Consider the following 22839-nt stretch of genomic DNA (forward strand, 5'->3'; position numbering starts at 1 on the left):
GCACGTGGATTCCATCGCAAGAAAGCGTTTAGAAAAAGAGAAAAAGGCAACTCCGAAACACTGAAGGCACAAGGGAGCACGTGGAGTCACTCAGCACACAGTCCGGCAGAACTTTGTGGGACGCGCACAACAATGGAGGAATTAGCAGTCGGGACCAAGACAGCGAGATCTTACAGGAGGGGCAGGGTTGGGGGGGAGAAGGGAGAGGGGAGGGGAGCCGGGCAGGGGAGCAGCGGAGGGAGCGGGAAGGGGCAGGGAGGGGAGCCGCAGGGAGGGTGGGGGAAGGGCAGGGGAGGCAGGGAGAGCAGGGGACACCTAGTAAAGAGCGGTCGCCCGCAGCACTGGAGACAAAGGAGAGACGCACCGCACTGCCCTCCAGAACCAACGCGGAATCCACACGCAGTCTGTGCGGCAGCAGGACCCCTGGGGGATCACACACGAACGAACGTGCCTGCCCACAGCTGTCCAGGACAGCGAGAGTTGGGGTGCTGGGAGCACGGGAACCCCACAAGTGGGCACGACACCAGCGGGCAACCTGGGGCCTCGGACTGACGTGAAGTGGGGGCCTGTTCTCTGTCCAGCAAGCCTGCCAATGCAGGAGACGCGGGTTCGATCCCTCACATGGGAAGATCCCCTGGAAGAGAAAATGCCAACCCGCTCCAGTATTCTTGCGTGGAGAATCCCACAGACGGAGGAGCCTGCGGGGCTGCGGTCCAGAGGGTCATAACCAGTCGGACACGACTGAGCGATGGACACACACGCAGAGTGAGACAGCAAGGGACCACAGGGACCCCGGGCCCCTCACAACTGCCAGCCGGCCACCAGGGGCGGCCGCGGACACCACGTTGCGTTCCTGTAAGAGATGGAGCAGACGCCAAAACGACTGGGCGTCCCCACGGAGGATGCAGAGCCGCACTCTCCGCGATGAGCACTTCGGTCATACTCAGGGTGAGTCCAGAATCACACACGCGCTGTGTGGACTGTGGACACGCACCCCTTGGACGGGAGACAGACGGGAAGGCCTGAGCTGAGCTCGTGGGGAGGGTCCCTCCAAGATCACGAGGCCCCGGGGGGGCGGCACGCAGGCCGTTCGTGTTCTCCACCGCGAGGATGGAGCTCAGCACGAGGCCTCTGTGCCTCGGGCTCCAGGGGCTGCAGAGAGCGGACTCAGAAGCCGAGCTCTGGGCCTGCCCGCGCCCGTAGAAGGACCCGCACGTGCCCGCGGGGCACCCACCTTGGCCACACGGCCCATATCCTCCATGGTGGCCCGCTCGTGCGGGAACTGCGCGAAGGTCCTCTCGATCTTGGCGATGACGGCGTCCACGTTCACCGTGTCCTGCGGGCGGCCACGCGGGAAGTAGAAGGTGGGGATGCTCCGGCTTGCGGCGGGTGGCAGGGGCTCCTCCTTCCTCGTCTGGACCTGAGAGAGACGACAGTGAGGGCCTGGGCACACACTCAGTGACCTCGGCACATGACCATCTCGTCAGGACTCACACAGTGACCTGGGCATGTGGGCACCTCCTCCCTCTATTTTCATGATCGGAGGCAGGTCTGATCCACGGCCTGCCCACCGCCCCTCCCCGAGCCCAGTTGACCCACTGTGGACGGGGCACGCAGACCATCACTGCGGGCTGACTGCAGACACGGGAGGTCACGCAGCCCACACGCTGCGCCACACGTGACCACTGGCCTGGTCCACACTGCTCCGCCTCCCTGATCCTGCTTCAGTTGTGACCCCCTGGACAGGACGGCTGACCGCCCAGGCTGCTGAGAGAACCTGCCCCGTGTCCTGCGGGAGGTCAAGGGAGGCGCGGCGGGCTGTCCCCTCGGTGGCAGGTTGCACCTGTGACCGCTTGTGCCCACACCCGCCCTGCCCCGCGGAGGTTTCAGCCTCAGCTAACACAGCCCTCAGGAAACACACGGCCCCAGGGCTGTGCCTCCCAGGACCAGCAGCGGCGGGTACCACACAGAGGCCAACAGCACGCCTTCAGCCGCAGCTAACGTCAGCCAGGCATCTCCCAACGCACTGACCGCTCGGTGGCGTGGGGTGTCCACCCGGTGCCTCGCCGGGCGGCCTATGGGCGGGCGCAGTGCCCCGCCAGCCCTTCCAGGGCTGGGGAGGGACACAGCAACGGGGCCTCTGTCACCCCAGGTCACAGGGTCATCAGGACCCAGGACAGCCTCCCTCCTCAGACCCCACCGCTTTCAGAGGCCCTGTCAGCCCAGGTCACTGGGTCATCAGCACCCATGACACACCCTCCCGTCAGAGACCTCAGGAGCCCGGGAGCCCCAAACAGGATCACAGAAAGAAACCCACACCTGGACACAGGAGGACAAAACCAGCAAACCCAAAGGCAGCCAGCAGGTGCTTAAACACAGCCCAGGCACGGGACACAAGACAGATGAGGGGGAAATCTTCAGAGAAACAATCGGACCTCCATCCAACTCTCAACAGAAGCAACAGATCTTAGAAGCCAGAAGACAGTGCCCACCTAGTCCCCTTCTACCAGTGAGAAGCTGGCTGTCACATGAGGTGAACACGGAGACATTTTAACGACTCAAACAGAACAGCAAGCCAAAGTGAGCGTGCGACAGACACCTGGCCCAGGCGACGCTGAGGCGTGCGCGTCACGGGGGAGCAAAGCGCCCCCGGGAAAATCTGAACTACAAAACGGGGAGGAGAGCAGTGCCTACCTGGCTAACTCCACACGCAACCACCGCAGAAATCAGTCATAAGAACACCATTTTACTTCTTTCTGAAAACTCCCAAGAAGATGACAGCATGAAAGGCAAGGGAGATAGAACGGAAGTATGTGAGAGTTTTGAGTCGGATGATAAAGACGTGGATTAACTCAGCACCTACAAGTATGACCCTGGCAGCTGAGCAGTGACCTGGTGGGAAGTGCTCCAAAGGGAAACAAGATGTTTTAACAAGAGGCGACAAAGGAGAGCACAGAGAGAGGCACTAAATAAACCAGAATGGAGTCAGAGGCACAACAGAGGCCAGTGAACTAAAAGTTCCAGTTACAAATACAGAGGGCGGAGGCCTTCCCTGGTGGCTCAGCGGTGAAGAACCTGCCTGCCAGCGCGGGAGAGGTGGGTTCAAGGCCTGGTCCAGGACGACTGCTCGCGCTGAAGAACAACCAAGCCCGTGTGCCACCACTGCTGAGCCTGATCTCCAGAACCCGGGAGCCACGGCCACTGAGCCCAGCTCCCCACCTGCCCCGAGAGCCCACGCCCTGCAACCAGAGAGCCCGCCGCAGTGACGAGGCTGCACAACCCAGCAGAGAGCAGCCCCGGACACCGGAACTAGAGACAAGTCCACGTAGCAACCAAGACCCAGCACAGCCAAAAGTAAACTCAAGCTAGCTTTAAAATACAGAGAGATCAAACAGAAAAAAAGAAGTAAGATTTATTCATAAGACACACGCAGAGGGCCTCAGGACACAACAGCTGAAACTTAACAAGTGGAAAGACACAGCGGCCAACAGCGATGGAAAGAAGGCGAGCACCGCTGTGTTCACGCCCAGAGAGTGGGCCAGGGGCCTGGACTCCCAGAGAGAGGGTCGGGACACCGCGCTGGGGGCCACCACGGGCCACGCCGCCGACCCCGAGCTGACCGCCACCCCAGCGTGGCCTCAGCGCCCACCAAGCCCCGGAGCCAGGAAGTGCGGCGCGGGCAGGCAGGGCCGGACGACGGGAAAACAGAAGTGCCGGGTGTGGACACGGAGATTTACAGAGTCATCTCTGGGCCATAAATAGCGCGGCCGGCACAGCTGCGGGACAGGCGCCCTTCGCCAGCACACAGGGCACCGCGGGGGCCGCCGCCTCCGGCCGAGCGGGGCTCCCCAGGCCAGAGAGAAGCACCAGAGGACGGCGCCCTGAGCTCGGTGTGGCCAGCTGGCCTTCCGCGAGGAAGGCGGAAGGGGCACAGGCGTGTGTCTGTGTGCATGACAAAGAGGCACGCACACATACAGGGGGCTCCCAAGTGGGGCCGGGCCCCCTAAGCAGCCCGCAGAGCAGGGGCGCCTGGCCTCGCCCCGCCCCAGGCCTCCCAGCCTCCGGGCACCCGCGGGCCGTCAGCAGGGCACCTGCTCCCGCGGCTATTTCTGTCCCTGCACGGACACTCGCGCTCCCTGACTCATCGCGACTGCGGAGACCAGAGACGCCCGCGGCCCTCGGGACACACGCAGCCGCGTGGCCAAGAACAGGACTGAGGACACGGCCTCGTGGAGAATCGGGGCGTCCCTGTGCAGCGGGAGTGGCGGCACCGGGGACAGTGCCCGCCTTCGGGAGCAGCCTGGCGCCCCCTCCCGGCACGGCTTCTCCGAGCGCGTCCTCAGCGGGTCGGCCTCTCTGCGGATGGAGGGCGCACGCTGGGCCGGGGGCTGGGCAGCACATGGGGCGCAGCGGCACAGGCCCCATCGGAGCGGAGACCCGGGTGTGGGCACACAGGTGGCCGAGGCACCCCGCGGAGGCCAGCGCCAGGCTGGAAGACCCTGCAGGCCGGAGCTTCTCCTCCTCCGAGTCTGGGAACCCTCCCCACTGCCTGGCGAGGCTGGGGAGAGCCAACTAGGACCTCAAAGGGCCCACCGATGACACGCAAACGGTCCAAGTGTAGGCAGAGGCGCCAAAAAGAAGATGAAAATGTGTGAACCCCTCGGCAGAGGACTGTGCGGCCCACGGAGCCAGGAGGCAGGGCTGGGGCGTGGAGCTGGGGAACAGCCCAAGGGCCCAAGTCCACGGGCTCCAGGACCAGAGGCACCATGTCTGACCCCCGGTCCCGGGAGTGCAGATCAAGGGGGCACACTCAGGGGCACCCCGCACAAATAACCCTCTGTGGTCTGACCCAGGCGGAGTCAGCAGGTTTGGCTGTCAGCACGGGGAGGGGAGGGGAGCCTGGACTGTCAAGGCGCTGGGCTGGGGCCCCTGTGTCCACCTGAAGGGCCCACAGGGAAGCTGGATGGGTGATAGCGGGACCAGGACCGGGGATGGCGGAGGGGAGCGGGGAAGCCTGTCCCGGGGCGTGCCACGCCCCAGATTCAGTCCCGGGAATGGAGGCCAGCACCCAGCTTGGACGGGGCACAGCATAGCCGGGCGGGGTCCTCGTGGGCTCAGGACACGCGCTGAGGGCCGCCGCAGAGGAGAAGCTGGGGGCCTGAGGGCTGCTCTGCGTGCGCTTGGCCGGGGCGTCCACACGCAGGGCAGGGGGTGGACACGGGCAGCAGGAAGAGGAGAGCCACCCCCAACACACGACAGTCACACTGCACACCTTCCCGTGGCCCTGAGCCCAGCGCGGCCGCACCAAGCTGCAAGTGCACGCGTGAGAAGCACCGTGTCCATCTCCAAACGCCCCCCACCATCCCCCTCCAGACCCCAACTCCACACGCCCTCCAAGCCCACAACACCCCACCACCCCCGCCACAGCCCTCATCCCCCACAACCCCCTCCTCACCCATCTCCACACACCCTGAGGTTTGCAGATCCCCCAAGGCGATGTCTGGAGTCCACACTCAAACAGGGAGAGGTGAAGCCATGAAGCCAGCCAGGGGAGCTCCCCTCCCCTACACTCTCCCCAGGACACTCCCCCCTCAAGAGCCGAATTCTGCACCTGAGGAGCACTCACTGCCCAAGGCAGGCGCCCTCATTCCCAGGAAAGATCTCCGGGATGTGTTCTCTGTAACCTGAAACTGCTTCCTCTGAAAGGCCTGAGTGACTCGATAAGACGCACAGCTGTCCTGGGAAAATGAGGCTTTCCTGAAGCTCCTGCCTAGAGCCGGGGCTCCCCCCCACCCCCTGCCCAAGGACATCAAGGCCCGGCCACCACTGGGGGAGGGCTCCCCGATCCGGGGACACCCCAGCACTACTGTGTACCACATAAACAGCAACCGGCAAACGTGCCCCCCGTCTGTAAAACGAGCCCAGCCTCGTCTGATCGCACATTCAGAGTCTGAACGGACTTTCCTGCCCAAACCAGGCACCGACTTACAAGCGTCACCCACTCACAGACCAAAGCTCACACATTAGAAAGACAGCCGTCAGACAGAAAAAAGACCCAGAAGCTCTCTAAAAGGTCAGACATGGTCCCAGGGTGGGGAAAAACTCGATTTAAAATACCAACATAAAACAAGCTTTTCCCACCCCAGACAGGTTGGTATGTAATGCGGCGACTTTTTGCTATCTTAAGGCCACTAGATGACCTTAACTTCTCACTCGGGAGAACATACAAGCGAGTCACACAGTGCCAAACATCCGTAAGACAGCAGAACCTGCCGTTACCAGAAGACCCCAGGGTGGCCCTGGGTTCTACATGCCCCGGTCCCCTTACTCGACGTTATAAACCACACACGAGACACGGGCAGAGAGACGGGCTTTGCTTTGGTGCCCGCGGGGGAGAAACACCGAGAGGTTTAAGAGCCGAGTGCCTGCGGAAACCCGCGGAGCGATCCGCTTCCTCTAAAGCGCTCAAACCCCACACGCGCTCGCGGCGAACCGAACCGCGCTCGGTGCTGAGAGCACTGCGTTACTCCGGCGGGCGCCGCGCTCCGACCACGCGGGGAGGCTGCCTGCGCAGCCGGGGCTCAAACCTCCCCAGCCCGCTCAATCCGCTCCGCAGGCGTTCTCCAGGCACCGCGGTCCTTGTGGATGAAACTCTCAGAAAAGAGCTGTGGGCGCCTCGCTTCAGAGCGGCTGTCCCAACAAACTTCACGGGACGCACACCTGCTCTCCAGCGCGCAGGGGCGCTGTTCCCGGGCGGAGGTGAAGCCCCCACGGCCCAGCACGGGCAGCCCCCCGCCCCGACCTCTCCGGGGCTGAGCGGACGCAGCAGCCCCGCTCCCGCACCTGCTGGAAGGCCTTGAGCCTCTTCTTGAAGCGCGAGGGCAGCACGAAGTCGCAGCCGCGGGCCAGCGAGGCCAGCTCCTGCCGCAGGTCGGGGTCCTGGCGCAGGGAGAGGTCGCGGAGCCGCATGTCGGCTCGCGTGGGCCGCCGCGGCCCGGGCCGGGTGCGCTCGCGGGGCTGCGGCTGGCCGGGGCCGGCGGGGTCGGGGCTGTCGGGGCGGGCCGGGCGGCCGGGCTCAGCGCGCTCCATGCGTCGCCGGCCGGCGCTCTGGGGGCCGGGCCCCGGACGCGCGCATTCCTCCGGCGGGGCGGGCGCGCACGGCGAGGGCAGGGGAGGCGCGGCCAGCAGGCGGCGGGCGGCCCCTCCCAGGGCCCCGCTGCGCTCCGCGCCGCAGGCCGGAGGCAGGGCGCCCGCCCCGGGCCGGACCGCGCGCAGGAGCAAGCGCAGGGCGCCCGCCCCCGGCCGGACCGCGCGCAGGAGCAAGCTCAGGGCGCCCGCCCCGGGCCGGCCCGCTGTGCGCGGAGGGAGGCGATCGCCCCCCGACCCCCGGACCCTGGCTCGGCTCAGCCCGCAGACAGGCCGCCGAGGCCCGCCGCTGTGGGGCCGCCGCCCGTGCGCTCCCCGGGAGGGACCCAGCCTTCTCTCCGGACGCCGGCAGCCAGCCCAGGACTAAGCTGGAACCTAGGAGACAGCAAGCGGCCCGGGCGCGCGCGCCCACAGCCCGCCTGCGGCCCAAGAGCTGTTCCCTCGGGAAACTGGCGGCAAAGAAGGGCTTTGGAGGTTACCACCCACGCGCGCTTACAAGTGTAGGGAAAAAAAGTGAAAGTGTTCGTCGCTCAGTCGTCTCTGACTCTGTGCAAACCCACGGACTGTAGCCTGCCAGGTTCCCCGATCTCCGTGGGATTCTCCAGGCAAGAATACCTGGGTGAGCGCCCAATTCCTCTTCCGGGGGCATCTTCCCCACCCAGGGATCGAACCCAGGTCTCCTACATTGCCAGGCGCGTTCTTTACCCTCTGAACCACCAGCTGGGAAGATGTACACTCAACCTGCAGAGGACACACTGCTGTCCTGTGAAAACTCGGGGTGCGGGTTGCAACCGAGGGTTTTACCGCACTCCGGGGTGTACACGGGGACACGGCGCGATGAAAACCAGAACACGGGGATGGATGGAAGCCGACTCAGACCGTCGCGGTACTGTTGGAACCCTGAAAACGGAACCCGGGCCCTGACGTGTGGGTGGACTCCCCGCAGAGCCAGGCCCGCTCTGGACGGGTCTCCCCGCCCTCGCCGAGACACAGTCTACCTCTGGCCTGAGGGTCCCACCCCTGACATCGCAGGACCCCAGGGACCCCTGCTCCTTCGCCCTTCCCTGCCCCCGGACAGCGCTGTCTGGGGACACGGCCGTGGGGGCAGCTGCCTCTTCAAGCACCCACCCTCTTCCTGTCTCTCTAATGGACTGCGGGTTTGGGGCTCATCTGTCTCCAGCCGTGTTTGTCTTACAGAAACAGAGAGCAGAAAGTCCAGAACCGCCCGCAGGGCCCAGGTTCCCCTGTCAGGAACACCCTGAGCGGGGCACTGCGTCTGTTAGAGACAGGAGCCCACATCACTGCGGTGAGGAGCCCACGCGGATATGGCTGCCCTGAAGAAGCAGTCTCCCCCGGGTGCGTCTGGCCCCGCACACCCTGAGGGTTTGTTCCGACAAAGGCACAGCGCCGTGTGGCCACCACTGCGGTGTCACTCAGCAGGCCTGCTGCCCTGGGGACTGTACATTTTTTAAGTTTTTTAAAACATTATTTTTTATGTGGCCCACTTTATAAAGTTTTTAATGAATTCGTTACAACATTCCTTCTGCTTCACATTTTCGGTTTTTGGCCCTGGGGCATGTGGGATCTTAGCTCACGGATCAGCGATGGAACTGTACTCGCTGCCTTGGAGGCGAAGGTGTCAGCAAGGGACAGCCAGGGAGTCCCTCCCCCAGCCCCTGCCCTGGAGTCCCTGGGCTCAGCCGGTTCAGTTCAGTCACTCAGTCGTGTCCGACTCTCTGCGACCCGGTGAATCACAGCACACCAGGCCTCCCTGTCCATCACCAACTCCCGGAGTTCACCCAAACTCATGTCCATAGAGTCGGTGATGCCATCCAGCCATCTCATTCTCTGTCGTCCCCGTCTCCTCCTACCCCCAATCCCTCCCAGCATCAGAGTCTATTCCAGTGAGTCAACTCGTCGCATGAGGTGGCCAAAGTATTGGAGTTTCAGCTTTAGCATCAGTCCCTCCAAGGAACACCCAGGATTGATCTCCTCTAGAATGGACTGGTTGGATCTCCTTGCAGTCCAAGGGACTCTCAAGAGTCTTCTCCAGCACCACAGTTCAAAAGCATCAATTCTTCGGCGATCAGCCTTCTTCATAGTCAAACTCTCATATCCATATATGACCACGGGAAAAACCATAGCCTTGACTAGACGGACCTTGGTTGGCAAAGTAATGTCTCTGCTTTTTAATATTCTATCTAGGTTGGTCATAACTTTCCTTCCAAGGAGTAAGCGTCTCTTAATTTCATGGCTGCAATCAGCATCCGCAGTGATTTTGGAGCCCCCAAAAATAAAGTCTGACACTGTCTCCACTATTTTTCCATCTATTTCCCATGAAGTGATGGGACCAGATGCCATGATCTTTGTTTTCTGAATGTTGAGCTTCAAGCCAACCTTTTCACTCTCCTCTTTCACTTTCATCAAGAGGCTTTTGAGTTCCTCTTCACTTTCTGCCACAAGGGTGGCGTCATCTGCATATCTGAGGTTATTGATATTTCTCCCGGCAATCTTGATTCCAGCTTGTGCTTCTTCCAGCCCAGCGTTCCTCATGATGTGCTCTGCATATAAGTTAAATAAGCAGGGTGACAATATACAACCCTGACGTACACCTTTTCCTATTTGGAACCAGTCTGTTGCTCCATGTCCAGTTCTGACTGTTGCTTCCTGACCTGCATACAGGTTTCTCAAGAGGCAGGTCAGGTGGTCTGGTATTCCCATCTCTTTCAGAATGTTCCACAGTTTATTGTGATCCAGGCCCCTCCCCAACCCCGTCAGTCCGCCCCGTCTCCGTGCTCCGCCCACCCCGAGTGTCCCCAGCTGTAATCACACGGATGCAGTCTCTTACGGCTGCAGCGTCGCCTGCCCCAAACTCCTGCTCAGGAGCCCTCTGTCGTGTGCCTGCCCTCTGCCTCTGCCCCTCTCTCAGCCCCGCTCCGTCCTCCCATTCCCAGAACACCCTCAGGGACTTGGGGCTCAGCAGCTGACCCCCACACCCCCCAGTTCTGCAGCCGTGGGAATGGTCTGGGGCAGAGTGTGTGCCACTCGGTGACCACGGCGCCACTGCATGTGGTGTGGGGTCACAGTGCCAAGGCCTGCGCTGTCAGACCCGCACACAACACACAGGAAGGCCCCCAACAGCACGCTGGGGGGGACCGTGCTCGGGACAGACTTCTCATTTTACGGTGTCAGCAGGGGCACCGGGGGCTCGAAGACTGCCCGATGCAGGCGCGGCCCTGCCAGTCTGCCCGATCCGCCTCACCTGCCGATCACTCTCGCCACCCCCACCCCCCACAGACCCAACGGGAAGTGCGCTCCTCTGGCAGCCGCAGAGTGGCCAGTCCCTCGGGGGCTGCCCGCCCCGCTGATCCTCCCAGGGGAGGCAGAGGGTGCTCCCACCCCCAGGACCACCCCGGGGGCCCTGACTGACAGGCCGGGTGGCCACACCCTCTCACCATCAGCGGGGCCAGGAGGTTACCGGAATTTACTTCCCTGGGGGTCCAGTGATTACAACTCCCCCTTCCAATGCAGGGGATGAGGGTTCGATTCCTGGTCAGGGACCTAAGATCCCACATGCCAAAAATCAAAACAAAACAGAAGGACTACTGTGACAAACTCATTAAAAACTTTAAAAGGTGGTCCACATCAAGATAAAAAAAAAAAAGCTTAAAAATATAGTGTTGGGAACATGGTCACTTATTACGTAATGTCTTTGTACAGTGAGAAATAACAGACTTGTTGAAATGTACAGAAATATCAAATCACTGTGTTCCGTGTTGGGCTTCCCAGATGGTTCACTGGCAAAGAATCCGCCTGCAGTGCAGGAGACGCGGGTTCGATCCCTGGGTTGGGAAGATCCCCTGGAGGAGGAAATGGCAGCCCACTCCAGTACTCCTGCCTGGAGAATCCCATGGACAGAGGAGCCTGGCGGGCTACAGCCCATCGGGTTGCAAAGAGCTGCACACAACTGAATGCCCAAACACCACCAACAAAAATGTTCTCCACCGGGAACTAACATAGTGCTGTTGGTCAATTATGCTTCAGAAACCAACTCAGAGGAAATCAGGTCAGAATCGTAGTTTCCAGGGGAAGGGGCTACATGTGAGGATGAAGGCGGTGGTTGAGACATATAAACTTCCAGAATAAGTGGTTTTTCCCGTAGCCATGTACAGATGTGAGAGCTGGACCATAAAGAAGGCTAAGTGCCAAAGAACTGAGGCTTTGAAACTGTGGTGTTGGAGAAGACACTTGAGAGTCCCTCGGACTGCAAGTAGATCCAACCAGTCCATTCTAAAGGAGATCAGTCCTGAATATTCATTGAAAGGACTGATGCTGAAGCTGAAGCTCCAATCCTTTGGCCACCTGATGGGAAGAACTGACTCATTTGAAAAGATCCTGATGCTGGGAAAGACTGAAGGCAGGAGGGGAAGGGGACGACAGGATGAGACGGTTGGATGGCTTCACCAACTCGATGGACATGAGTTTGAGTAAGCTCCGGGAGTTGGTGATGGACAGGGAGGCCTGGCGTGCTGCAGTCCATGGGGTCACAAAGAGTCGGACACGACTGAAGCAACTTAGCACGCGTGCAAAACTGGTGGGAGAGATGGAACACATAACAAGTCCCTCGCTACACAGACAGCTTGCAGATCCCATAGTGATAGAGCGGTTGTACCCAGAACAGACACAGAACTTGCCACCTGAATGAGAAAAAGCAACCAACCAGCACGTAAAACCGAAGAGCATCTGAAAACAGCCCAGAAGAGAAGACGTATGAGGACAAGAAGCCTCGAGATCACGGTGAGCAGGGAAACAGTGACGAAGCCACAGAGCTGCCACCAGAGAGCCATGTTACAGGACATGGGGCCGGTCAGGTGCCCGCCGGGGATGGCTCGTTGGACCCCTGGGCTTTCGGGCAGGGAACACCCAAGGTGCAGCCCCTCTGGAACACCACTTGACGGGGTCTTGAAAAGAGAAAGGGGTCTGTGACAGCCTGGAGAGGTGGGATGGGGAGGTAGAGAGAGGTTCAAGAGGGAGGGGGCATGTGTACACCTACGGCTCAGTCATGGTGACGACAGCAGAAACCAACACAACACTGTAAAGCGACTGTACTCCAGCGAAAAATAAATACACTTTAAAAAGAGCCAGAAATGCTTCTGGGCGTTAAAACACAGCAGTTACTCCGTAGGTGTCTCCCTGAGACCACAGTGGCTGCCCAGGTGGCTCAGCGGTAAAGAACCTGCCTGCTAAGGCAGGAGACCTGGTTCGATCCCTGGGTCAGCAAGATCCCCTTGAGGAGGAAACAGGAAAGCACTCCAGTATTCCTGCCTGGAATTCCATGGACAGAGGAGCCTGGCGGGCTCAGTCTGTGGGGTCGCACAGAGTCGGACACGAATAAGAGACGGACCCTTTGCTGAGACAAGAAAAGACGAGGTCTCCTGATGACTGAGCTTGGACGTCCTCGGCGCAAGGATCTGAGAGCTGGGAGCCAGGGACAGGGCCAGGGCCCACCTGACAGCACGAGGCACCGCGGTCCAGGAGCAGCGCTCAGTGAGGACCCGGGAGGAAGGCCTGGCACTTGACCGTGGGGAGCATTCTGGGAGAACTGGCGGGGGCACGGGCCCCTACAGCTGTAGAAGAGACCTCAGACGGCTGCGCCCTGGCCCAGAGCCCCAGATGCCTCGGGGGCGAGGGTAAGACGAGAGGAGCTGTGTGCACAGCTTTCCAAGTCCTGTGAAAGCTGATGGGAAAGCGCCTCGTCTTCCAAAACTAAGCCAGCTCCTCTCCCCCAGCAGTGACGCCGCAGAAGTACCCTGCACGGCCTGGGTGCTCTCTGCCTGTGCCAGGGACCGGGAGGACGCGGGCCACCTGACACTGTTGACCAGAGCGCCGCCTCAGAGCTCAACACAGCTCACACACGAGGACGGGGATCCCAGCCACGGGGTGGGGGTGCAGACAGCCCAGGTCTCGGTCAGACAGGGCCTCCGCCCAGGGGAGCACCAGGGCCCTGCAGCCGCAGGCAATCCCTCAGCCACAGGCACCCCCAAATCTAGGGAGCAGCAGCGGCCACCACCTCTTGATGGACACCAGCCGCTGCCACGTCCTCGAGTAGACCCTGAAAGCCTTCTTCAGAGACCCCACACCAAGCTCCTAGGGGACCCTGTGCCCTCCTCCTCCTCACGGGACTCTGCACCCCCCCCCCATGGGGACCCTGCATCCCCTCTTCTCTTCACGAGACCCTGCATCACCCTATGGGACCCTGTGCCCCTCCTCCTGCTTATGGGGACCCCGCACCTTCCCCCAGGGCAGAAGGCAGTCCCAGGAGTTGAGGAAGCTAAATCTGGACTGAACGTGGACTGAACATGGCTGAACGTGGACTGAACATGGGCTGAACCCAGAAAAAAAAGGACTGAAAGGAAACTGAATGTGGACCAAATTGAAGGTGGACTGAACCCAGACTGAACATGGACTGGACCTTGACAGAACCAGAGCCCTAAACCAGGGCTGAACCATGATCCTAAACCAGGACTGAACCAGTACTGGGTCAGGTCAAGTCAAATCACCAGGTAACTGGACACCCCATATCTACGAACAGAGGCAAAGCACTACATGTCTAAACAAACAGGTAATAAATTTCCCCAAGGAGGCAAAGCACTGGAACACATGCAACGTCACTGACAGAAAATGATGAGATTCAAGAAGACAGAAAGACATCCAGAGCTCATGGGCTGGGAAACTCGACATTTTTAAGGTATTAGTGGTGCGAGATTGATCTACAGACTCAACACAGTCCCAGTCAAAACTCCAACAGGCTTTCCTGTGGAGGCTGGCAAGCTGATTCTCAGGGTTACAAGGAGATGAGAACGTTAGGATAGCCTGAGGTCAGAGGACATCCGAGAATCTCAGACCGTTTCAAAAGAACAGGGCTGGCCGTACGCCACTTGCTTTCCACAGGTTCATCCCCAAAGAGCTGCAGAGTGAGACTTCAAATACAGGTCACGGGATCAGAGATCAGGAAACAGACCCACATGCACAGGGCTGACTGATTTTCAACAATGTAACTCACAGTGCAGCTCTGCAGGAAAAGAGATTTCAAAGACTGCTGGTCACCTGGACATCTTACACCACACACAGAAACTGAAGAGAGATGGATCAGAACTCTAAACGCAAAAGGGAAAACCAGGAACGTTTTAGGAGGGAAACAGAAGACAACCCTGACAGCCTGGGAGTCACAGATTTCATAGACTGGATGCAATACATAAGAACCATGAAAGAAGGAAATTGAAAGAATTAACAGAAAACAACTAACATCTTTAGGTGTTCAAAAGACATGTTAACCAAGAACAAAGTGGAACAAAGACGGAAGAGAAATATGCGAAAACACAAGTCTCACAAAAGAGCTGCTGCAGATTCGACACACAGAGCCCTCACGCTGCCGTTGACTTGCTCAGGCGTGTCCGACTCTCTGCGACCCCATGGACTGCAGCTCACCAGACTCCTCCGTCCATGGGATTCTCCAGGCAGGAACACTGGAGTGGGGTGCCATGACCTCCTCCAGGGGATCTTCCCGACTCGGGGATTGAACCTGTGTCTCCTGCATCGGCAGGTGGATTCTTTACCACTGAGCCACCAGGAAAGCTCCACATGACGTTTCTTCACTTCCTGTTAGCTCTTAAAGAACACAAACTCAGAACTTTCCTTATGGCATTTCATGTATGAACATTTTCCTAACATTAATTATCCATTTCTTGGGGCCAAGGAAGTTTTCTCATTTTATCCCAATGACAACAGTCCTTTTTGGGTTACTGGCCTCTCAAAATTCAACTGAAACCATTAATTCCACATTCACTGAGACATGTTTAAAGCCACCTTCAGGCCCCAGACAAGGTCCATCAACAGTTTCTTTTGGCCACAGCAGAATGTTGGATGTTAGTTCCCTAACCACGGGTGACACCTGTGCCCTCTGCACTGGCAGCGTGGAGTCAACCACTGGACCACCAGGCAGGTCCCCGTCATTCCTCTTTGAAACCTCTTGGGATGGTTAAGAGAGAGTCATTCTGCTTTTCCTCTAAACCGGGTCCTCAGGGGACTTCCTTGGTAGCCCAGTGGCTAAGACTCTGGGCTCCCAAAGCAGGGGGCCTGGGTTCGATCACCGGTCGGAGCTAGATTCCACAGGCCATAAGTAAGACCCTGGTGCAGTCAAATAAATAAATAAAAATAAGTTAATGTTTAAAACCAAAAACCGGGTCCTCATGGTGGCTTACTCTATCTGGTCATGGAAACCGAAGACCAGAGAAGGGGTCTTCAGTCTGACCTGCCCCTGTTAGCACTTCTTTCATTCAACAGATGCCCACCCCGTCCCCTGACTATTCCAGCCCCAGTGCTGAGGCCATGTCGCATCCTTCCAGGCAGAAGCTGATCTCTCTACGGTCCCAGACAGCACCATGCATGAACCTGTTCTTGGGGAAACACTACTCTGGCCTGAGAAATTTCACGCCCACACTCTGTGGCTTTCAGCCTGCCATGCACAAATGAGGTCTTTATCAGGCATTGAAGCCACCCTCCTCAAATTTTCTGTTAACAGTTCCAGTCCCAGAGGGACTCACACAATTTATGGGGTCATGAAACACAGGAATTCATCTTCCAGCACTGTCTGTTGGGCTGTGTCACAAAACACACTTAGTGACAATGTGGGCGGCTCAGCACATGAGATTCCAGGGATCCCAGTAAGAGCACCAGGGGGCTGGCTGGTGGGCGGAAGGGGAACTGCCACTACTGCAGGCAGCTCTCCAAGCCCTGGCTCTCCTCACACAGCCACCTCCTCATTTTAGGAGGGGGCTAAGGCAAGACGTCAAGAGCCGGGGTCCCCAACACTTAAGCCATGGACTGTACCAGTCTGCAGCCTGTCAGGAACCAAGCTGCACAGCGGGAGGTGAGCAACACAAGCTTCCTGTCTATTTACAGCCACCCTCAGTGCATCTGGGCTTCCCAGGCGGCAGTAACGGTAAAGAATCTGCCTGCTAATGCAGGAGAGGTAAGAGACTAGGGCTCAATCCCTGGATCAGGAAGATCCGCTGGAGAGGGCATGGTAACCCGCTCCAGTGTTCTTACCTGGAAAATCCCATGGACAGAGGAGTCTGGCGGGCTACAGTCCACCGGGTCACGAGTTCGACGTGACTAAACAACAAAACAAGGGGAACGGTATGCACCCACCACACTTTTTCTTTTGTTTCCCCATACGTTTTTTCCATAAACACCTGGAGATGCTTAATTACATTTAACCAACACAGAAGCGCTTTACTTCTAGACCCACTGCTGTCCAAGTGTCCTTACTCTAGAAAAACTGTTAGTCCCTCAGTTATGTCAGAGTCTCTGCAAACCCATGGACGGTGGCCTGCCAGGCTCCTCTGTCCATGCGATTATCCAGGCAAAAATACTGGAGTGGGTAGCAATTTCCTTCTCCAGGGATCTTCCCCACCCAGGGAATGAACCTAGATCTCCTGCATTGTGGGCAGATCTTTACCATCTGAGCCACCGGGGAAGCCCTGTTGTAGAAAACGGAGGAACAAAGGCAGGCGAATTTGGGATAAAATGTCAAGGTTCACAAACTAAGCAGAGCAGGAAAAAAAAACAGCCATGCATGCATAACTAAAACCAAAAACATGATCAATTTGGAAGATGTTGAAGACAGTACTTTTCAGTGGGGAGGGCTTTTTTGGGGGCGAGGAGAGATGAGATGGTTGGATGGCATCACTGACTGGATAGGCATGAGTTTGAGCAAGCTCCTGGAGTTGGTGATGGACAGGGAAGCCTGGCCAGCGTAAGTCCACGCGCTTGCCAAGATTCGGTCACGACTGGGCGACTGAACTGATCACGGGTCACTGAAGGAGACAGACTAGACACTCAAGCGCTTAGCACGCTTGACCTTCTTCCACCTGCCTCGGCCACCCCCAGCCGTACGTCGGTGGGAACCCCCCAGTTACCTTCGCAGGCGTCAGCAGAAGCAAGAGGAACTTACTACTCTCGCCCCTCCGGACCGTCGAGGCCCTCGAACCGGCGGCGCGCTCCGGGCGCTGGAGGCGGCTCCCACGGGCAGCGCGGCGGGCGCGGGGGTCGGGCCGGGCGCCGCGGGCCCTTGGCACTGGCGCGGCGTCCAGGCGGCGTCGGGGGCAGCGGCTGCGAGCCGGGGCGCCGGCTGCTCCGCGTCTCCCGCGCCCCTCTCGGCCCTCGCGGGCGTCTGGACCCTCCTCAAGCAGTCCCGGAGCATGGCCTGCGTGCCGGACTCGCTGAGCCAGCACAGGAAGAGCTCGTCCACCTTCATCTTCAGCACGGGCTGCAGGACCTTGCCGGGCGGCATGGCTGGGGCTCGGGCCGTCCTTGCCCAGGGACGCCCGCACCCCTCCTTCCCGGAGCCGGGACCCACGCCCGGCGCGGATGGGACCCACCCCCCACGGAGCCGGCGGCCAGCCCCAAAGGGCCCGGGCCAGCGGGGGTCAAGGGCCCCGGGGCAAGAGACGGCAACCCGGCCGGGGGGCTTCCCGGGGTCGGGCGAGGACGCAGCGACCCGGCGGGGGTTCGCGGACGAGGACGCCCCGCCCGGGGCGCTGCGCGGGCTCTGGGTCCCGGCTGCGGGGGGCGGTCGGACCGCGGGGGGGACACGCCCCACTCAGGGCAGCTTCAAAACGGGCGCGCCGGGACGACCGCCCAAACGAGGGCGCCTCAGCCGTGCGTCGGCGCGGCGCGTGGCGTCATCACGCGGCGCGTGGCGTCACCACGCCGCGCCGCCCGTCTGCGCCCCGACGCAGTGCGCGGCGCCTGGGTGCGCCGAACGCTGTGCGGGCCCCCGCGTGGGCTTTCCGGAGGGCGCTCGGGAGCAGGGCTGCGGACGGGGGCGAGGGGTGGCGGGTACCGGACTCGAGGCGTTTTTAGTTCTTAGGCTTTTGGTGGGTGCGGCCCCGCGCCAGCGAGACGCCCGGGCTTTACCCGGCCGCCCGCGGCGCTGCGCGCATGCGCGATGAGAGCTCGTCGGGAGGGGCGCGCGCGCGTAGTTGGCTGGGGGGGGGTGGAGCATGCGCAGTGCGTGTCTGTGTCGGCGCCGTGCGGGAGGCCTGTTGATCGAGCATGCGCAATGCGTGCCCGCCGGGAGCGAGCCGGAGGCCGGGCCGTGTGCCTGGAGGCGAAGGGCTACAGGGAGAGCATGCTCAGTGCGTGCCCGCCGAGCGCGCGAGCGGGCACGCGCGCCGCGGGAGCGAGCGCGAGGCGGGGTCGGAGGCCAGTGCAATTTTTTTAGGTAAAACGGGCCCCTTTGGACCGCGAGGGTCGCGGTTCCGTTGACTGTGTTAAATCTTAATCATGCATTGGAGGCGTGTGACTGCTTTCAACCTGGCCTTTCAGGGGTGGTTTCTTTACTTCTGAGCCATCGGCCAAATGACTGTTGTTAAACTGTGATTTTATTTTGTGTTTGGAATGATTGCAAACTTTGTGTTTGTCTACTGAAAAAAATAATACACCATCTCAAAGCTGAGAATTGTGTTTTAATTTGAGGACTTGCTGAAGACTTGAGCTCAGGAAGTATCCTCTCAGATCTGTCTGAGGGACTTTTCAGAAGACTTAAGGGAAGGGCCGTGATATATAGGATTTTTTGCAACATAAAACGTTAGAACATCAAAAGATGGCAGTAATTTAAAGAAAACCAGACATTACCAGTTAATGAATTTAGCGCTTTTCTTTGTATGGGAAGATCTAAAACTCTCGGTTCCATCCCTGGGTTCCATCCCTGGGTCGGGAAGATTGCCTGGGGGAGGAAATGGCAACCCACTCCAGAATTCTTGCCTGGAGAATTCCATGGACAGAGGAGACCGGAGGGCTACAGTCCATGGGGTCATAAAGAGTCAGACACAACTGAGGAAATACCATTCCATTGCATTCTGTAAGAATTAATGACAGGACGAGCCTGTGTCCTGAGAAAGGGAAAATATTTATATCCAAGTTGATGCTGTTGCAGACCCAGAGCCCTCGTCCTTGACCAAAGTCCATCTTGGGCTCTCAGTGTTCCCACCCCGTGGCTGGAACCTCACACATTTACTGGGGACACTGTTTAGAAATTGTGAGACCCAACAGAGTGCACTATCTGTTACCAGAATTCTGTTTTCCTTCATCTAAAACCTTCAAGGTGCACTGTTGGGGTAGCTGCAGTGGCCAAGGGCTTGGCAGCCTCAACATCCTTTGCTTACCGATACGGCAGACGATGTTCTGTTCACATTTTGTGGCTAAAGATAAAAACGCAAGTATCCTGGGTCACGAGAGGGCCACGACACAGGAATTCTGTGCAGTTATTTCTGTGCCTTGGGAAGCTGATGCTTGTGTCTGCCGGTTGTCAATTCTGTGGAAGTGTGAGTCACTCAGTCGTCTCTGACTCTTTGCAATTCCATGAACTTTAGCCCCCCAGGCTCCTCTGCCATGGGATTCTCCAGGCAAGAATACTGGAGTGGGTTGCCATTCTTTCTCCAGGTGCTTTTCCTGACCCAGGGAACGAACCCGGGTCTCCTGCCTTGCAGGCAGATTCTTTACCATCTAAGCCATCAGGGAAGCCCGTGTCAGTTCTGGAGGGAGGCAAATATTAATACATGTTTCTGTTTGCATTTATCACACACAGACATCTTCTCAGAGCACAAACGGGCTTTTCACTCTGGGTCTGTAAATGAGCTGGCACTCATTCGTGTGTGTTTTTTTTTTTTTCTCTCTTTTTTTCTGGCGGGGGTTTGGGGGGCGGGTGGCATTTTTCAGTCCCTGCACAAGACGGCTTTATACCCCAGGGTCTGCAAGGCCTGTGTGTCTGCCGGCGGAACATTAACAAACTCCCGGAGGGAAACAGAACCTCCTTCAGTCTGTGTGGTGGGGCGGGAGCCTGCCCCAGGGGACAGAGAGGTCCTGTGAGCCCAAGGCCAGTGGGGCCTGGGATGGGCACGGTCACACAGAGGGGGCAGGACTCTGCTGATAATAGGAATGGAAGCTTTGCTGGCTGCATCTGCCTCCCAGGGGTGGCCGGAGGTCTCAGGGCAGAGGGAGGGGGTGAAGAGGAAGATTCTAGAAGCCAAGGACAAATTGGCACTTGCCAACTCATCTGAAAAAGCAGAGACATCACTTTGCCAGCAAAGGTCCATCGAGTCAAAGCTATGGTTTCCCAGTAGTCTAGTACGGATGTGAGACTTGGACCATAGAGAAGGCTGAGCGCTGAAGAACTGATGCTTTTGAACTGTGTTGTTGGAGAAGACTCTTGAGAGTCCTTTGGACTGCAAGGAGATCCAACCAGTCCATCCTAAAGGAAATCAGTCCTGAATATTCATTGGAAGGACTGATGCTGAAGCTGAAACTCAGATACTTTGGCCACCTGTTGCGAAGAACTGACTCATTGGAAAAGACCCTGATGCTGGGAAAGATTGAAGGCGGGAGAAGGGGGCGGCAGAGGATGAGATGGTTGGATGGCATCACCGACTCAACGGATCTAAGTTTGAACAATCCCTGGGAGATAGTGAAGCACAGGGAAGCCTGGCGTGCTGCAGTTCATGGGGTGAAAAAGAGTCGGACACAACTTCAGTGACGACAACAGCAACCGGTGGTAAGGACTTGGTGCTTTCACTACTGAGGCTGTGGTTTCAATCCCCAGTTGGGGCATAAGACTCCACAAGCAGTATGGTGTAACCAAAAGTTAAAAAAACAAATCTTTTTTGGTTAGTGTGCATTTTGATAAGTATCCAAAGAATAAGAATGTTGAATGAAATAGAAAAAATGACATGTTCCAGCCAAATTTTAGCATAAAATTTGAAAAATCTCAAATTTCAGCATAAAATTAAAGAAAAATAAAAAAGTTTCTAAATTGAAAATTGTAAAATTTTAGTATAAGATTAAAATATTCTAAAAAAAGATTGGGGAGTGTGCAAATAATCTGCCCTTTTATCCACATGAGAGGGTTTCACAGAAGTTACGTGTGTTCCTGCTTTTGTACTATTTCTAATGAAACTTTCCAGATATCCACTGATGGTCTCCATTCAGTATACCAGTTGTAAACGTGGACTCAGGACCCTGACCTATTAAGGAACTTTGACCCTGCCCTGTTGCGTGTTGTTTTTGTTCGTCCAGGGGCTGTCTCGGTTGTGATCAGTTGTAACTCCTCTCCCTCAGCTTGCCGCCTCTCTCGGTCCCTCATCTTTAATTTACTGACAATTTATGTGTTATGCTAGGACGTGGCGTAACTAAATGGGCTAGCCTTGGGTCGTCTGAGTGTGTGCTACACGCCCAAGAACATGGATAAATAAAAACAGTCCATGATCTCGGAGATCTGGTAGTGTAATGGCATGGGAGGGGGAATCATTTAATTAGATAATTCAACGTTCAATTACACGGTATGATGCGGAAGGACGAGAGGACAGGCCTGGGAGTGGGGGCAGTGCTGTTCAAGCGGAGTCTTTAAGGATGACTAATAGCCTTCAGGGGTGAGCCCGCCTGCCAGGGCAGGTGACATAAGAGACTCAGGTTCGATCCCTGGGTGGGGAAGATCCCCTGGAGGAGGGCCTGGCAACCCACTCCAGTCTTCTTGCCTGGAGAATCCCACGGAGAGAGGAGCCTGGCGGGCTGCAGTCCATGGAGTCGCAAAGAGTTGGACACGACGGAGTGCCTGAGCAGGCACTCCAGAGGCCAGGAAGAAGACAGGCCTGCTGGCAGCGGCTCTCAGACGGCACCCGGCTCCTTCGCTCACTCCTCACCTGTGTCCACACGTCGAAGGAGGCCCCAGACAAATGCCCCTTTGCCCTGGTTGCCCTGCACCCTCACTGCCACCTGTTTGGCAACAAAAAAGTCTGTCAGTAAATGCTCCTGTTAGGGTTTCGTGTGTACACTGAATTCCCTCCCTGACGAGCCCTGCCGGTTCACCCTCCCCTCCCTGCCTCCAGCTCCATTTCAAGGTTTCTGGATGATACAGAAAAGACTTTGGTATTTGGATAATAAAATTTTCTGACTTGCCTTCCACCACCTTCAACTCAATTTCCCTTCCCAAGAGACAGTGTGTCTGTGTGTGTGTGTGTGAGACAGAATCGAGTCAGATTCCTTATTCATGGGGAAACAGCTGCGGTTTAATCTGAATATTCAGCACTGTGAATGGCTCAGGGTGATGGATGGAGTATGGAAATGTGTCTGGGGCAGGTAATGAAACAGCAGGACGCGCGGCCGGAGTGCAGGAAATAATGAAGTCGATTGAACATCCCCACAACGTGTGGAATTGCACATTACAGTGCGAGACCCCGCGTCCTCCTATTATCAGACCCATGAGAGCTCTGTCTCGGGGTTGGGGAAATGGTTGGTCACAGATTAGGACTTGATGTACAAGAAGGTACGGAAATGAAGGGGCCGCCTGCCGCAGCGTCCACAGATGAGACGGATGTCCCCATGGGAAATGAGTGTGAGCTGTGGGTCACACAAGCTCAGACGGTAAAGAGTCCGCCTGCAGTGCAGGAGGTCCAGGTTCTATCCCGGGGTGGAGACAGTCCCCTGGAGGAATGCGTGACAACCCACTCCAGTATTCTCGCCTGGAGAATCCCGTGGACACAGGAGCCTGGCGGGTACGGTCCACGGGGTCCCAGAGAGTTGGACATGACTGAACGATTCTCACTGTGGGTCATGCAAGATATTGACACGTCTCAT

General features: G+C 57.9%; 1 protein-coding gene across 3 annotated transcripts in view; it reads right to left on the reverse strand.

Annotated features, from left to right (window-relative positions):
* PPP2R3B (protein phosphatase 2 regulatory subunit B''beta) overlaps nt 1-18044 on the reverse strand; it is a 46752-nt gene extending 28708 nt beyond the window's left edge. The window contains exons 1-3 of one of the 3 annotated variants that reach the window (XM_055438558.2): nt 17162-18044; nt 16255-16320; nt 1235-1420 (exon numbers count right to left, since the gene is read on the reverse strand). In XM_055438558.2, coding sequence (XP_055294533.1) covers nt 1235-1420; nt 16255-16320; nt 17162-17500 — 591 coding nt within the window. In that variant the 5' untranslated portion in view covers nt 17501-18044. Of the gene's footprint in view, nt 1-1234; nt 1421-6843; nt 7091-16254; nt 16321-17161 lie in introns of those variants that run through there. The other 2 variants (XM_055438559.2, XM_055438561.2) reach the window with 2 other exon arrangements.
* Between the last annotated feature and the right edge of the window lie 4795 nt (nt 18045-22839).

The sequence above is a fragment of the Moschus berezovskii genome, chromosome Y (genome assembly GCF_049115385.1).
Source record: "Moschus berezovskii isolate FMDL1 chromosome Y, NW_MosBer_1.0, whole genome shotgun sequence".
In the NCBI taxonomy this organism is placed as follows: Eukaryota; Metazoa; Chordata; class Mammalia; order Artiodactyla; family Moschidae; genus Moschus; species Moschus berezovskii.